General features: G+C 38.4%; 2 protein-coding genes across 3 annotated transcripts; both read left to right on the top strand.

The window, feature by feature from the left end:
- Positions 1–719: 719 nt before the first annotated feature.
- On the top strand, positions 720–5,051 carry MMP26 (matrix metallopeptidase 26). 2 transcript variants are annotated; one of them, XM_001503525.6, is made up of 6 exons: positions 722–886; positions 2,252–2,472; positions 3,197–3,345; positions 3,952–4,077; positions 4,579–4,740; positions 4,820–5,051. In XM_001503525.6, exons 1-6 carry the CDS (start codon positions 788–790, stop codon positions 4,846–4,848), a joined length of 786 nt encoding a protein of 261 aa, XP_001503575.3. In that variant the 5' UTR covers positions 722–787; the 3' UTR covers positions 4,849–5,051. The 2 variants fall into 2 exon arrangements, with proteins under 2 accessions (XP_014597394.1, XP_001503575.3); XM_014741908.3 differs by having other exon boundaries at positions 720–886; positions 4,579–5,051.
- Positions 5,052–13,154: 8,103 nt separating this feature from the next.
- Positions 13,155–15,029, top strand: OR51L1 (olfactory receptor family 51 subfamily L member 1). Its single transcript, XM_023646262.2, has one exon. It carries the CDS (start codon positions 13,851–13,853, stop codon positions 14,856–14,858), a length of 1,008 nt encoding a protein of 335 aa, XP_023502030.1. The 5' UTR covers positions 13,155–13,850; the 3' UTR covers positions 14,859–15,029.
- Positions 15,030–15,816: the final 787 nt, after the last annotated feature.

Below are 15,816 nucleotides of genomic sequence, written 5' to 3' on the forward strand. Positions count from 1 at the left end.
TCAGTTTCTACCTCCACTACTATCATATTATAAGAATATGATTAGTTTTCTTAATTTACAGATAGATAGTTAAATAACTTGCTTAAAACAGATCAGTTTTTAAGTAGCAGAATTAATATTCTCACCCATATTTGTGTGATTTCAAAGACTCAGCTGAAATCTTCTGCAGTGTGTGTCTATCTCATGTCTCTCTCAACTTATTATCAATGATTTATTTTCTGAAACATTCTTTTAGTATACTTTTTAGTATCAAAACTAAAAATATCATTACTTCTCTTTCTGTGTATTTTTATATCTCCCCTATCTGGGTCTCAGAGAATTTTCATATTCTGATCTGGGGCCTCACTACAGTTGATGCTATTTCCTTCCTCACATTCTCTCTTTTTTCTTTAGTTTCTGGAGCAAGATAGTATTTGTCTGTGACTAGTAAGAAATTGTTCCATAAAGCTGTAATAAATTGTTCTTGTGTCTCCTGTGTCTGTTTCTTTTCTTCCATTTTTAATAATAACATCCCCTATAACCTGAGCTATACCAGTATTTCCTTAGCCAACGCTATGGCCAGGTATCCTGAGGGATATCAGGCGTGAAACAAACATGCAAATAAATCCCATGGCTGCTGTCATCACCCTGGCAGTCTGAGCACTCTACTTTCAACCCAGAATGGGCAATGACGACACTAACCAATGCAAAGAAAAGGCATGAGTCACTAGACATTGCTGGCACGGTTATAAAGGCCTCGTGATCTGTGTTAGGTGAATTCAGGCAGAGGGAGAAATGAGCATTTGCCATGCGGCCTGCCACCTTAATAGCTACTATTTTCCTGCCTTGGTGCCTGCCTTTCCCTGTACCCCCTGCTACACACCGTAGAGGATTGGACTTTGTTACGGTAAGTGAGCTATCAGGACTACATTGTCATATTATGACTATGGTGGGCTCTGCTTCCATATATGTGTTATATGCATACACCATACTGCATAGTATAAAGATAAATAAATTCATATTACATATTAAATTGTTTTCTTCAACTCTAAGCTCATTTTTTTTCTTCTGATTTTAAAAGAAATGAAATTATCTTTGGGCCCCTAAAATTATTGTGCTTATTGTAACTAAGGAATAAATCAGTGCCAGTGTTTGTCTCTCACACTCTAGCCTTCTGTAGGTCATAGAGTGAACACTCGGGTGTCAGGATCTCTGAGCCAGTGAGGTGGAAAAGGGTCAGGGGAGGTAATTCAAAGGGCCTGATATGTCCTTTCTATTGACTGAAAAATCTCTCAAACTATCTGCCACACACTTTCAAATTTTTCAAGAAAATGCAAATTTGTTCCTCCAATGTTTTAAGCATCCGAAATGCCTAAAACACCTTATAACTGATTTTAGTCATGTACTTTATAATTGTTCAGGGACCTGGTAAAATTTCCTGCTAATACTTAGCCCAGAAAAATATGGTAAATCATGTGCCTCTGAGTGCCCAGTCAAGTTCACAATAAAATAAAGCCATAAAAATGCAATTTTATATAGAATATATAAATCAATCATGGGTTTATATCAAGTACTATCATAAGAACTGTAGTGTAGACCAAGTTGTATTATACGTGAGCATTGCCCTTAAAGTACTTTCAGTCCAGCTGGGGTTCAAATATAGATATAGAAAGCCTGACTATAATACAAGGTGCTATTTTTTTTCCTCCAGAAGTTGAGATTCTTTACACTGGACTGCTATGAAAGTCAATGGAGCCTTTGGAGAGTCTCCCGAAGTAGGCAGTATGTAGAGAATGAGTTTTCTAAAAGTACTTTAATGGAATGGAATATGTAAAAGCACATGGACGGGATGTGCAAAACCAACCAAATTCTACGTCCTAAGAGTCATAGATTCTGTCCTGACTGAGAAAACCTCAATCGTCAGAAAGACCAGAGACCATCTTCCCCGGGCAATTCCCATCTAATACCTGCGTGACCTTTATTCCTGGGCCTCTCTTACCTGAAACGTGGATGCTTTGTTTTTGGAGAATTTTTAACAGGTTATCTAAATTACTTTTTATTTTCTCACCTGTGTTTAATATTATCTACCCAGTGACAGGAGAATCAGGGAGAGTTGGCATCATTTGACTGAGAACAGGAGGTTGAAGAAGACCAGATAGTCAATGCACCGTGCTTCCCAGGCCCTCAAATGAGGCTATGCTCTGGGTAACTGATCCTGTGAGCCTGTCCTCACTGTCTCTAAGTATTCATCCCTTCCGGGTCTCTCACCCAGGACTATTTCCACCAGTTTTTCCTGCCCACGAAAGAGTCACCACTCCTCACCCAGAGGAGAGAGATACAGCTCCTGCAGCAGCTCCCTCTAAATGAGACAGACATACAAAATGAGCAGATGCTGGCTATGCAACATCGGCCTCGCTGTGGAGTAACTGAGGTGGCCAACAGCTCCGTCTTCCCAGGAAGTTCCAAATGGAATAAGCACACTCTGACCTATAGGTACTTGCTGTTAAGGCCTGGAGGAATGAGTGGGGTGATTACCTCAAAGGATTTCCTACAATATCTCTCCTGCCGGCACCTCTACTGTCTCCTGCATTCCCTATTCTCTACAAAGCCCCAAATCTCCCTCAGAGAAGGCAATTCTACTTGCTCTCATTCTAGCTTCCTCAGATCATCTCTTTAGGAACTGGAGCCTAACCTCTATCCTTTGACCATGAACCTACTATTCTTTCCTTAGTTAAATCTATTTTTTTTCTATGTGCATCTGTGTGTGGTGTTGGGGGGTGTATATAGGATATAATTTTGATATATTTTTGCTCCTTGTCTAGGCTACTTTTTCCCTTAGGAATCCTAAACATACAGAATAGATCCAAAGCAAAGCAGTACCTAACTATATAGAACACTGTACATTTCAGTTGAATTGACACTGATTTTTTTCTTTCCCCCAATTACCCTGTGGGGCTGTGGTTCTCAGACTTTAGTTTACATAAGGATAATGTGGAGAATTTGCTAAATTCTTAGAAATCTATATTTTGCAGGTTTAATTTCTTATTTTCTTTTCAATTTTCTGATTCAGTTAGTCTGGGATTTACTCTATTTTACAGATGAACAAAATGAGTCCCAGAATATTAAATAATTTGCCCCAAAGCACAGTCATTCTTTGTTAGAGCTAGGATAATTCTCATACCTCTGAGCTATTCCACTTAAAGATTTCTTGTTTCAGGATTATCAATTACCCAAGAGAAATGAAGCGAGACACAGTGAAAGACATCATACTTGATGCGCTTTCCATCTGGAGTAATGTGACCTCCTTGATCTTCCAGGAGGCAAAAAGCCAAGATGCAGACATCACGCTTTCTTTCTGGGACTTGGGTGAGAAACTGACATGGGAGGAAGGGTATGGGGTTCCAGGTAAAGGGCTAATCGTCTCAGTCTGTAGACAAAAACCCAGTCCAGCTAATCCAACTTCTGAGAAAAAAAATCCGGCAAAATCTTAATGGAAATCAAAAAGCTATAATACAGGTAAGACATTTTTGGTGCAATGAAACAGCAGGTAGGGGAGCGGAGGCACTGTGAACAGGGTAAGGAGGGGTTGCACATTTTCATGTCAAAAGGGAGTTGTGTAGCCATCCAATCTGTTGAACTGCTATTCAAAGTTGATCCAATCTATTTATAAAACCTGCAATCTAAGTTTCCTCCTCCCTTTTCCCTTCATATTGGCAAAAGTCTTTTGTGTCTAACTTATAACCTTCACTCAGTGTTTGCCATCTTTCCCTTTCCTCTTTTACCAAAAGAGATAGGCAGTAGCTAGATTTTTGGCCCCGCCCTATTCCTCTGCATAGATTGTGTCTTAGCCCTCTCATACCTCCAGCTGTACCCAGCTGCAAGGTATCCTAAGGCACTGAGGCTTACCTAAGACCATTTCTGCCCTTTCCCCAGACCCCCTGTTTTGACAATAGCTTCTATCATCATCCACAGCCCATGGAGATGATTGGCCCTTTGATGGGCCAGGAGGTATCCTAGGCCATGCCTTTTTACCAGATTCTGATGCTCCAGGAGTTATCCACTTTGACAAAGGAGAACACTGGTCAAATTCATACAAAGGTAAAGACCTTACTTGGCGGGAGTGACAGAACTCTCTGGGAGCTTGGGGGTTGGTATTGATGGTCTCCATTTGGGCCTGGAATAAAGTAAAGAGGATAGAGGGAAGGATTCAGAGTGGGCAGGATGAGGCGAGAAGATTTGGCTGAAGAATTGGGTCTCCTATTTGAGTGGGGGAGATGAGATCATTTCTAAATAAAGATGCTCCTATAATAAACACATTGTCATATTGTGCTTTTCTCTCTCCCTATCTCTTTCTTTCCATTTATCGGTCTCTCAATTTTCCTCATGCTTCTTTTTCACTTCCAGTTTATCTGTCTATATATTTTGCCATTTTGTGTCCCACCTAGAATTTTTCCTTCTCTGCCTGCCTTTTTCTTGCATTTTTATATCTGTTCTTTTCTCCTTTTCTGCTCTCTCCTTTTTTTTCTCCCATCTTTTTCACACACTTTCTGCCTTCCATATGAATATTTAATTTTTATCCTTTTGCCTATTCCTTTTCAGGGTTTAATCTGTTCCTGGTTGCCATTCATGAGCTAGGTCATTCTCTGGGCCTGAGGCACTCTGGAAGTCAGAACTCTATCATGTATCCTAGCTATGTGTATCATGACCCTAGAACCTTCCACCTTGGTGTTGATGACATCCAGAGAATCCAGCAACTGTACGGTATGTGTCTGCTGGAAGGGAGAGGGTTCTGGGGAGGAAATTCCAATGGAAGTTTGCTGTTTTCTTCTTTCTCCACCAGGAAAAAGATGTTCATCTGAAATGTCCTAATGCTGGCACAGAAGAATAATTCAATATGGCTTTTCAGTGGCTTCACTGAAGAATCAAACAGGTCAAAGCACTGAAGCAGCCTTGGGGACTGCTTGAACTAACCCCTAAAGAGTGGAACCTAGTCAGAGCAGCTGAGTCAAAACTCAGAACACTTCTGTGTCACAATTACGATAGTTTTTAAGAATAAAATTTTGTTTTTACAATTTGGTATGTCTCGGCATTTGATATGTCCAATCACTGAGATCCAGGCATGGGGGAGAGAAGAGTATAGTAGAGTGGAGAACTCTGGAAGAGATGGCCACGAACTCTCAAATTATGTGGAAAGGTAAGAAAAAATAAGATTAAGAATAAAGATTTCAGATGCTGCTACATGGTAGAGTTTGAGGAATATCATTTATGCTATATTGAAGATTGCAACTATACAGACCAACTGTTGAGATGGTGGCTTACCCACTTATTAGCTCTGAGACTTTGGGCAAGTTATTTAACCTCTTTATGGTTCAGTTTCACATTTGTTAAATAAGTGTAATCAGTTTACTGTCATAGGGCTAAGTGATATAATAAATGCAAACCTCTTTCATCAGTGCTTGGCAGCACAAGTTTTAGGTATTATTAATATTGTTGTTGAGATATTAGATAAAAACATGTACTGCTAAGTCTGTATCCTGAGGCCTGCATTTAGAAGAAGAAATCCTGGATGGAGAATATGGACTAGGTAGGGCAGCAGCATGTAATCAGACACATGTAATCAGTAGTAGAAGATATGAGGAGACATGCAAGGTATTAGACTGAAAGTCTATCCCACTCACCTGGCCAACATAAGCCTTATCTTCCTATTTTAGACTCAAGACAACTGGGGGAATCTTCTGATACCCCAAGGGGTTGTTCTGCCTCACACAATATCCCCTTGGTAATGAAAAGCCTGAAGTGAGGAAACTGAGTTTTAGGTAGTAAGCTGAAGTAAAGACATCTGCAGGGGGAAGAGAGGATAGAGCATTATATACATTATTTCAAAAATGATTAGGAAAGATTGTACTAAGGGGATACAAAAATGGGAGAAAAAAGGAAGTCATATGAAAGGAAGGTTTCATAGACAAACTATTTTAATGTCAGAGTTTTCATTATAAAATAATATAGCTCATATACTAGGATGAATGTATATATTTTTTTGAAAATATAAAGCGTATTTGGGAGTGACTTCTGAAAAACTCAAGTTACTCTGCATAAAATGCTAATTTTGAGCTCCCAACAGCAATTGGAGGAAAGTAGATGAGAAAGAAGGCAATAAAATTGATGAGAATCCTTTGTGTTACGGGTTGTGACATGTACAGATTCTCTGTGGTTTTCTCAATTTCAGAAAGCCATTTCCCAGAGGTCTTACCCTTCTCAGGGCATCCCATATTAGATGAATGGGTGAAGCTGGAATATAAATATCCTGGCATTTTCATCTGTCACAGGGAAATTATTTTGAGTAATGCATTAGAGAGCCCCAGTGTGTTGGGCAAGAAATTGTCAGGCGTGTGCTGCAATTCAACTTTTCTCTTTGTTCAGTCCTGCTTCCTCCCTCTTCCCCTCATAGGTGATGATTCCTAATAAGTGCTTTGCATCCTGAATTCTGCCATAGTATCTATTTCTGGAGAACCCAACCTCTGACAACTGACTTTTCTAAAAGTCAATGAAATTATTTCTCTATTGTGTGACTGGTAAGTGTAAAAGAGAGAATGCATATAAAACCAAAATCAGCAATGGAAAAAGGCGGTATCTTGACACTTCTGTCAACAAATAAGATGCATAAACTGCAAGAGTAGCAAAAAATTTACTTGGGTTCTCAAGAATCGCAATTTCAGGAGCACAGATTTCAGTAGAAACCCAAATAGTGTCCTACTAAGGAGTAAAAGAGAGGGGTTTCTAAAGGCAAAGAAGGCAGATTGTATTACAAAGGATTTTAATTGGAGTTGGAGGCGGAGAGTTAGGGTTGTCTAAACATTGATTGACTGTTGATTCTATCTTCAGAAAGTCTACAATCCTCATTCTTTGTGATCAGGATGTTAGTTCTCCTGCTGACTTCTTAAACAATTGTTTATGAAACAATTGCCATTTTGGCCCAGTCCAAAGGTTTGGCTCAGTCCAAAGTTCAAGAGAGCAAAGTAGTTTCTCTGGAAAGGCAGCTCTGACTCTCTTCTAAAATGGCTCCACTATAGTCAACTGTGTTTGACACTCTTGAAGACACTGAAAAATCATATGATATATAATGGGTAACTTTTACCCCATAAATATTAAAATATATGACAAATAGAAATGGAAAGCAATAGGATATATTGGAGTATATGAGGAAGACATTTGGTGTAAACCTAATTCGGCCTGACTTTGTTTTTTCCAAAAGGGACTGACAATGGCCATTGAGCACACATTGTATATCTGCTTTAAACATTTACTATGGCAAGAACAAATGCCCTTAAGATAAAGGTGGAACTTCCCCCTACATTGGCATTTCCTGAAGGATAAGCATCTTTCCTTAAGCTAGGAACTGATGCCGTGCTCACCTTTGACCACCCAGCTTGAGACAACAGACCTGCCACATTGCTGTGTTTACCGAGACAGCAGACCTACCTGCTGTGTACATCAATAGCTGTGCCAACAGAGCAGTCTCATGACAATTGTAAAAGGGACATTTCAATCATAATGTGAAACATCCTGTTTGGGGGTATATAACCACTCTGTGCACCCCACTTCTTTGGTGCCCTTTCTTCCTTTGGGAAGAAAGGCCCCAGGCCAAGGTCCTCAGATTTTAGCTCAGCATAAACTCTCCCAAATTTTCATTTGGCTCTGGTTATGGATTATTTTCATTGACATATATATCCAAAATACACATGTTTAGATAAACACAACTTACGAAAATATGCAAAAGGAGAAACAGAAAATCCAAATAGCACTATTGATGTTTAAAAATATAATCTATAATTATATCTTTCCACAAGCAGTTTCAAAACTGACAAAGGAGAAAATCTAAACTGTCTTTTGACTATTATCTATCAAAACTATAATTGAAAATTATCCCCAGATAGCTATTTAATAAAGAAACCATACCAATTGTACACAAAATCTTCTAGTTGGGGAAAAAGAAAGGACTATTTCCTAAGTTATTTTTGAGCTACGCATAATTCTGTAGCAAAACATGACACAGACATTACAAGTAAGGAAAATTTCAGGTCACTCTCAGTGATGAACATAGATATAAAACCCCTAAACAAAATGTTAACAACTCAAATCTAGCAATAAATAAAGGAAAATAAAGTGACGCATTAAACTTGGGTTTCTTCCAGAAATATAAAGTTGATATTTAAAAATCAATTGATATAATTAATCACATTAATAGGATAATTGTGGAAAATCAAATAAATCATAAAAATCATAAACTTCAATGGACACAGAAGATAATTTTATGAAATTCAGCATCCAGTCTTTATAACACACTCATCAAATGAACAATAGAAGGTGTGGTTTTTTTGAGGAAGATTAGCCCTGAGCTAACATCTGCTGCCAATCCTCCTCTTTTTGCTGAGGAAGACTGGCCTTGAGCTAACATCTGTGCCCATCTTCCTCTACTTTTCATGTGGGACACCTGCCACAGCATGGCTTGCTAAGCAGTGCGGTAGATCGACACCCGGGATCCAAACTGTGAACCCTGTCCAAAGCGGGATGTGTGAACTTAACTGCTGTGTCACCAGGCCAGCCCTAGAAAGTACGTTTTTTGATAAAGTTAGTTGCCAAAAATCCTAGCCAACGTATTTCAGTGGTGAAAAGTTGAGAACGTTACCTGTGAGATCTACAAAGAAAAAGCATAAGTTTCCTTACTTCTGTCCAAAATCGTGCCAGAGGTCTTAACCAGAGCAATAAGTCAATTGTAGTGTAAGCCCTGACAGGTGGTCTTTCGTTTTTGTAATGCAAGTGACTTAAACTTTGATTGCTGAGGCATCCACTTCCAAGATGGCTATCTCAAGTACACTGTAAACATAGTGCCAGCCACACAGCTGAAGAACCAGCCACAGCCGCCCCCAGGCTCCTAAGATAACTGATCATTTGAGCCACTTGTTTTTTCTCTCCCTGAGCTTTAAATTCCCACTGTTAGGTTTTAAATTCACCAAGAAAGTGTAAGCCCTCAAAACCATGGGCCTCTACCCTCAACCCCGGAAAAAGCAGAAACCCAGGTCTGCACTATCTTTACCTGCAGCCTTGCTGTGTGGCCCCAGGTGTGCCATGTAATTTCAAGGACTTTTTTTTCAAAGTTTCTTGATGGTTATTGCTGAGGGTCTCTTGCAGTCATAACAAGAATTGCAAGGGCCACAAGACTCCTTATGGATAGGCTGAGGTTGGCACAAAACATCAATAAATACAAGATATAAGGATTAAAAATAAAGGATAAAGAAGCTGGCATTACTCACGGAGGTAAGATTGGTACAAAATAAGGCCTAAAGACTATACAGATGAGTTATTAGAAATAGAAGTAAGCTTAGCAGTTTTTCAGGGAAAAGGACAAATATAAATTGATTTTATTTTTCTATATCAGTACCAAACATTTAGTTGAAGAGAGTTTATAAGTACTATTCACATTTAGAGTAAATTAATGTCAAATACTTTAGAATAAATCTAATGTAAGATATATAATATCTCTCAACAGAAAAGTATAAGATAATATTGAGAAAAAATAAAGACCTTAATTAATTGAAGTCCTTGTTCTTGAATTGGAAGATCTTGTAATCTAAATATTTCAGTTCTCCCAAAATTGATCTATAGATTCAATAAAATAAAAGTTCTAATATATATCTTGCTGAAAATTGATAAGCCATTTCTAAAATTTATAAATAAATGCAAAGAGGTAGATAATCAAGATATAAGCTGAGAAAAAGAATAAAATAATGCCTTGAGAAGCCACACTCCATACTGTGGAAACAGTGATGAACCAGATAATGAATGATTTTTGCCTTTACAGAGCTTAATATAGAAGCTTGAATCCTGCATTTGCTTAATAAATGATTATTAAATACATAACTAATGAACAACCCTGTTCAGTGAGAAGCGTTTTATAGCAGAAGAACCTCTCACTGTACTTAATTACCGTGGCTCTATATGGATGCCCCTAACGAAGCTGAAATTTCAATATTCCTCTAGGTTAGAGTAGTTATTATGACTTCACTCTCATACGCTCATTAGAGAAGAGAAAACTACCACATTTGAAAGAAAGGACTGGGAGTAGTAGATACAAATAGAGACATATTTCTACAATTTCCAGGATCATAGTCATATGCTCTTTACACATTGGGATTAAGGGCTGTTTATATTACTTTCTTCTCTGGGGATCGAGCACACTCTGACACCAATCCCTAATTGTCTACCCCAGTAGAAATCAGGAGTATTTATAAAGATGGTGGAAGCATTCCAGCCTCACTATTCACGGAATCAGAGGTTTTCAAGACCTGAGGTCCATGGAGAATCAAAATTGTAGCATCTATAATCAGAAAAAGTTTGACCTTCAGATAAAGATGAGAACTCTTCACAGGTGAGGGATAAACTAAAGACAGCAAGAACTAAAAGCACAGAAATACAGAGAGAACTGAGAAGAAAGATAGAGGAAGTAAAAGGACTGGGGAAAAAAGAGAATTACATGCAGAAAAGACACACATTTAAGCAAAGCAAAATAGAAGGAAATGGCAGCAGGAAGCAGAATAGGGAGGATAAAGATGTTCAGAGTAAATTAAGTGACAGAGAGAGAGAAAGCCACAGAAATAGAAAGAAAATATGATTTTACCTACAACAGAGGAAAGTTTAGGCAGAGAAAGACAAAATGAAACTGAATGATTTGGGAAATAGACTACTGGTTGTGTGATTAAGCATTCATACTGATGTAACTGGCTTATATGTGAATTTCAAGGGTGTTAATTTTTAATTACAAATAAATAGTGGGAAGATTTTGGCACAGCTTGTGTTAAGATACGAGGGCTAAAGATAGTAAAATCATTAGAAAGACAGTATACAATTTACACAGGAGGGGAAAATGGGTGTCATTCTCTTTGTGAACAATTTTGAAATTTATGGCATATCGTAATGTCCTGCTATAGGCTGGTCAGTAGAAGATAGTTTTTGAGGACTGCAGGTAAGATGCCGGAGAGGCTGTGATAAAATGGTGTTATCCTCAGTGGTTCTCCCTGAATTACTCGGAATAAGTTAGTGCGTGACAGCAGTCTTTTCATGCCTATGCCCATTGAAACAGTTTTGTCCTTAGTCCCAGTTTCTTCTCACTACTTCTTCTCACCTCACTATGAATAAATTGTGTTAAAATAAACAAAGAACTGAAAGAATCATTGTTAATGACTTAAAAGTAGAGTCAGAAGAAAATGAACAGAGAAGGGGCAATAGAGGGACTGAGAAAAAGCGAAAGACGTGACAGATGAGTCAGTGAGAAAGAAAGACAAGACAGAAAGAGCCTAAGTAGGGATATTCTTGCCTATCCTACCTTTAAATCTATGGGCAGTCTCACAATGAAGTTTTCTAAACACTTCAATCTGCACTCAGAGAACTCAGAGCAGAGAGAAAGACATTCCTAAGGAACAGTGATCCATTTTATTTCCTACAACTTCTCTGAGAATTGAAGAAAGTGTGATTTATATCAAGATTGAAAGAATTAAAGGAGAAAGCACAGAATAATTTCCTTACATGGGGTACAAGAAACTCTCCCTCTCTTGTGGTCACAATATAATCTTTGTGTGTGTGTGTATGTGTGTGTGCACACGTGCGCGTGTGTGTGTGTGCTCTATATATTTCAGTGTTAATGTCTAGAATGTTTTGATGAGCTGAACTTTAGAACAAGATTTAAAACAAAAGTTTTTGCCAGAGGAAGAGAAAAAAAAGAAAGTCAGGAGGGACTTCAGCAGATTGTGGAGACTGGAGAGAAAAATGCTGCTTGGAGGTAAAGAAAATAAATGTGTTGTGTAAGTATTCTGCCCACTAGATGTAGAACATGATGAGTAGCTGACTGCTTTATCCAAGACAAGGGACCTGATGAAAGCTCCATTTAGAGGTCTCACTTGGTGCTGGAGAAGAAGACCAGGGAGGTGTCTGACTCATAGGGAATGGGGGGATGCCTGGACTTGAGGATAAAGGGAGAAAGAGAAGGACATTTCTTATTATGTGGAGAAGATAGCTTGGTATTTATTTCTGTACCTAACATATAGATTTTAATCCAAAGTCCTCTTTGGAATTAGAGATTATTCAGCCTGACAACTCTTAGTATTCACACTATAAAATTGATATAAGAATCAGCCAAGAAGGGAAAATTTGAAAAAAAAAATGAAGCTTTTATAAAATAAAATAGCGGCAATAAAAGGTCAGTGCTAGTCAGAACCTATGCTAAATAAGAGGCTGCATTTGGAAAGATCTTCACTTCAAGCCAGGGTTGAAATCTGTGATAGACTTTTAAGAGGCCAGAGACCAAGGGTCTGTAAGGAAGGATGAAAGAGATGCTGAGATGCTGCAGCGGAGATGTCTGAAATCGAGGAAGCCTAGACTCTTAATGACTAAGTGAAGAATTTTCTCAAGGTCAGTAGACAGGGCTAACATAAGGAACCAGAGGACTGAAGGGACAAGAGAGTCCTGCAGAGTTAGCTGCTACGCCCAATGCCATCAACCCAGGCTATAGCAAGGGCAGCATTAACAGAGGCAATCACCATGAAGATTGCTCAGAGAAAGTAAAGCCAGACATTAGAATTACATTTTGAAAAGGGAAAATTAACTTGGTTGTTCTTAAGAGGCACTAATGGTGAGTACTCAGAACTGCATTTCTGAGATTGCTATGGGTTCATGGAGGTAGGTGCAAATGGGTCATAAAATTGGAAAAACATTTAACGTTTAGGTTTAATATTTTTAAAAATGTGATTATAAGCATCATTTTGAGAGGAAAAAACAAGCAAGAAATGATGAATAGAAACAATGTGGATATTCCCCATTGTTACAAATGTAAGATATACAGTATATGACAGATTGAGCTTAAATATATTGTTTTAATTTTATTTTGTGAGTCGGCATACAGGAAGAGCTTCAAGAGTTATGTTATGACCTTATGATATATATAATATATGTATATATTTTTCTTGCTATGAGGAGTTTAGGTTGCAGAAGAGTTATCATATTAAACAGTCAAAAATATGCAAGTGTACCAGAATTATGGAGTTTTTTACCCTTTTTCATGCTGCTTTTTTTTTTTTTGGTGAGGGTGTTGGCCCTGAGCTAACATCTGTGCCAATCTTCCTCTATTTTGTGTGTGGGATGCCGCCACAGCATGGTTTGATGAGTGGTGTGTAGGTCCATGCCTGGGATCCAAAACGCAAACCTTGAACCCTGGGCTGCTGAAGTGGAGCACGCAAACTTAACCACTACCCCATGGGGATGACTCCTATGCCTTCTTTTCATATAATGGGGTGTTTATTTTTTATTATTAAAGCATTGAATATTTTTAAGTTTTAAATATTATAAATTATTAAATAAAAATAAATATGAAGGGATCTATGTTGAGTTCTTGGGACCAATTCAGTTTTCAGGATAGCCTAGAAGCAATAAATGATTAACTCAAGAACGTTACTGGCAGGAAGCTTATGCAAATCCAGACATTTACTCTGACTTTTCTCCCTTTTCCTTTCTATAATGTGTAGTAAAGATTTATTTCTCTGCTGTTTTGCTGCTTAAAGGTTTTAGTGTCTTCAGTGCAAATCCATCAAAGTTCTTGTCAGAGGTGACCAGACTCATGTAGTACACAGCTTTGTTCCAGAATTTGGTGCTTTTTACTACTGGGAAATGTTTCTTGCATGAGAACCTTAAGAAGTACCTCCTTCCTTCCTCTGTGAGGTTAGAGGAAAGATATATTGTATCCTGATTACACTGCTTATGCTCACATGGATAATTTTGAATGATTAAAAAAAATAACAGAAAACATTCCTCACTGTTTGCCAAGGATGACTATGGTGGTCTGGAATAACAATGATACTGTGGAGCCCATATTTATTCTGAAGGGTTTTCCTGGACTGGAGTATGTTCATTTTTGGCTGTCAATCCCATTCTGTCTTGCATATTTGGTAGCATTTATTGGTAACATTACTGTCCTTTCTGTCATTCGCATAGAGTCCTCACTCCACCAGCCCATGTATTACTTCCTTTCCATCTTGGCACTAACTGACCTAGGTATGTCTCTGTCCACACTCCCCACTGTGCTTGCTGTGTTGTGGTTGGATGCTCCGGAGATTCAGGCAAGCGCTTGCTATGCTCAGCTCTTCTTCATCCATACATTCACATTCCTGGAGTCCTCAGTGCTGCTGGCTATGGCCTTTGACCGTTTTGTTGCTATCTGCCGGCCACTGCACTACACTACCATTCTCACCAACAGTGTAATTGGCAAGATTGGTTTGGCCTGCTTGCTAAGAAGCATGGGAGTTGTACTGCCCACACCTTTGCTACTGAGACAGTATCACTACAGCCATGTCAATGCCCTCTCCCACACCTTCTGTTTACACCAGGATGTTCTGAGATTATCCTGTTCAGATGCCAGGATCAACAGTGTTTATGGACTGTGTGTAGTTATCACCACACTTGGCATGGATTCCATCTTCATACTTCTTTCTTATGTCCTGATTCTGAATGCTGTGTTGGGCATTGCATCTCGTGAAGAGCGGCTAAAGGCACTCAACACGTGCGTATCCCATATCTGCGTGGTACTCATCTTCTTTGTGCCAGTTATTGGGGTGTCAATGGTCCATCGCTTTGGGAAGCATCTGTCTCCCGTAGTCCACATCCTTATGGCTGACATCTACCTGCTCCTTCCCCCAGTGCTTAATCCTATTGTCTACAGTGTCAAGACAAAGCAGATTCGTCTCAGAATTCTTCGCACGTTTGGACTAGGGAGACTTCAAACTCTATCCTCCAGCTTTCTCACTGAAAAATGTTGCAACAGCTGTTTGAGTAGATGAGAAGTAAAATATTGGGGGCTTGATCATTTGGTTAAATTCCTAAGTTTTTCACTTCCTATGTATGTGATCTCAGTTAATCACTAACACTTATGAGATTCATGTTTCCATAGCCAAATCATAAGTATGGTCTTTTCTATCTCCAAGATAATTATGAGATTTATAATAGACAATGCATGCAAACTAAATTTTTTTGAAAACTACAATTTGTCAATATTATTAATTATTCTTAATGATATAATAATAATTTTCCTTATTAAATGTAACTATGTTTATGTAGTTTCTCATGTTTATGTTCTAAAACCCAGAAATCGCTCTCTCTCTTTTTCTAATACATTTGCCCATATTTTGGCTCTCATGCCGAAATGTTATAACTTTTTGTGAAAATATTCCTGACTTCTTGGGGCAAGTTTGGAACTTGATAGTGTCACTATTGTTTACGGACCAAGTCCTCACCTCATCACTTGAGCAGTGATGTGTCTTTTCTTCCATTGCCACTGTAGATCTATCTGCTCTTTCAATTTACCAGCAAATACTGAGGCAGACACTGAGGAGTTACTCAAGAGAGCCTGACAATGCGTGTCTAAACATCTGGGTAAATGCGTATAGTTCAACACTATAGCACAGGATTTTAGGTCTTACTCTGTGAGTGGGTGGGGAGTTGTGAAAATAACACCTTCATCTTTTAATATTTTCTACTCTCATACTATATGTCTGTGTGAATCTTTAATATCATTGCCTTTCTCAGTTTCTTTATTGCCAATAACTCATTACTTTTTTCTTCTTTATTAAGATGACTTTCATATATGTTTTCATTGATGATATTTTATTGTTTCATATATATTCATTTTCTTCTCAGTTGTGTTGCAAACACCTTGAGCATGGAGTTTGCGTATCTTGAGCCATACCAATCTCCTTTGTCAACTTTCACACGTCCTCCACATGAACTCTTTGAATCAGG

Source organism: Equus caballus, chromosome 7, assembly GCF_041296265.1.
Source record: "Equus caballus isolate H_3958 breed thoroughbred chromosome 7, TB-T2T, whole genome shotgun sequence".
In the NCBI taxonomy this organism is placed as follows: domain Eukaryota; kingdom Metazoa; phylum Chordata; class Mammalia; order Perissodactyla; family Equidae; genus Equus; species Equus caballus.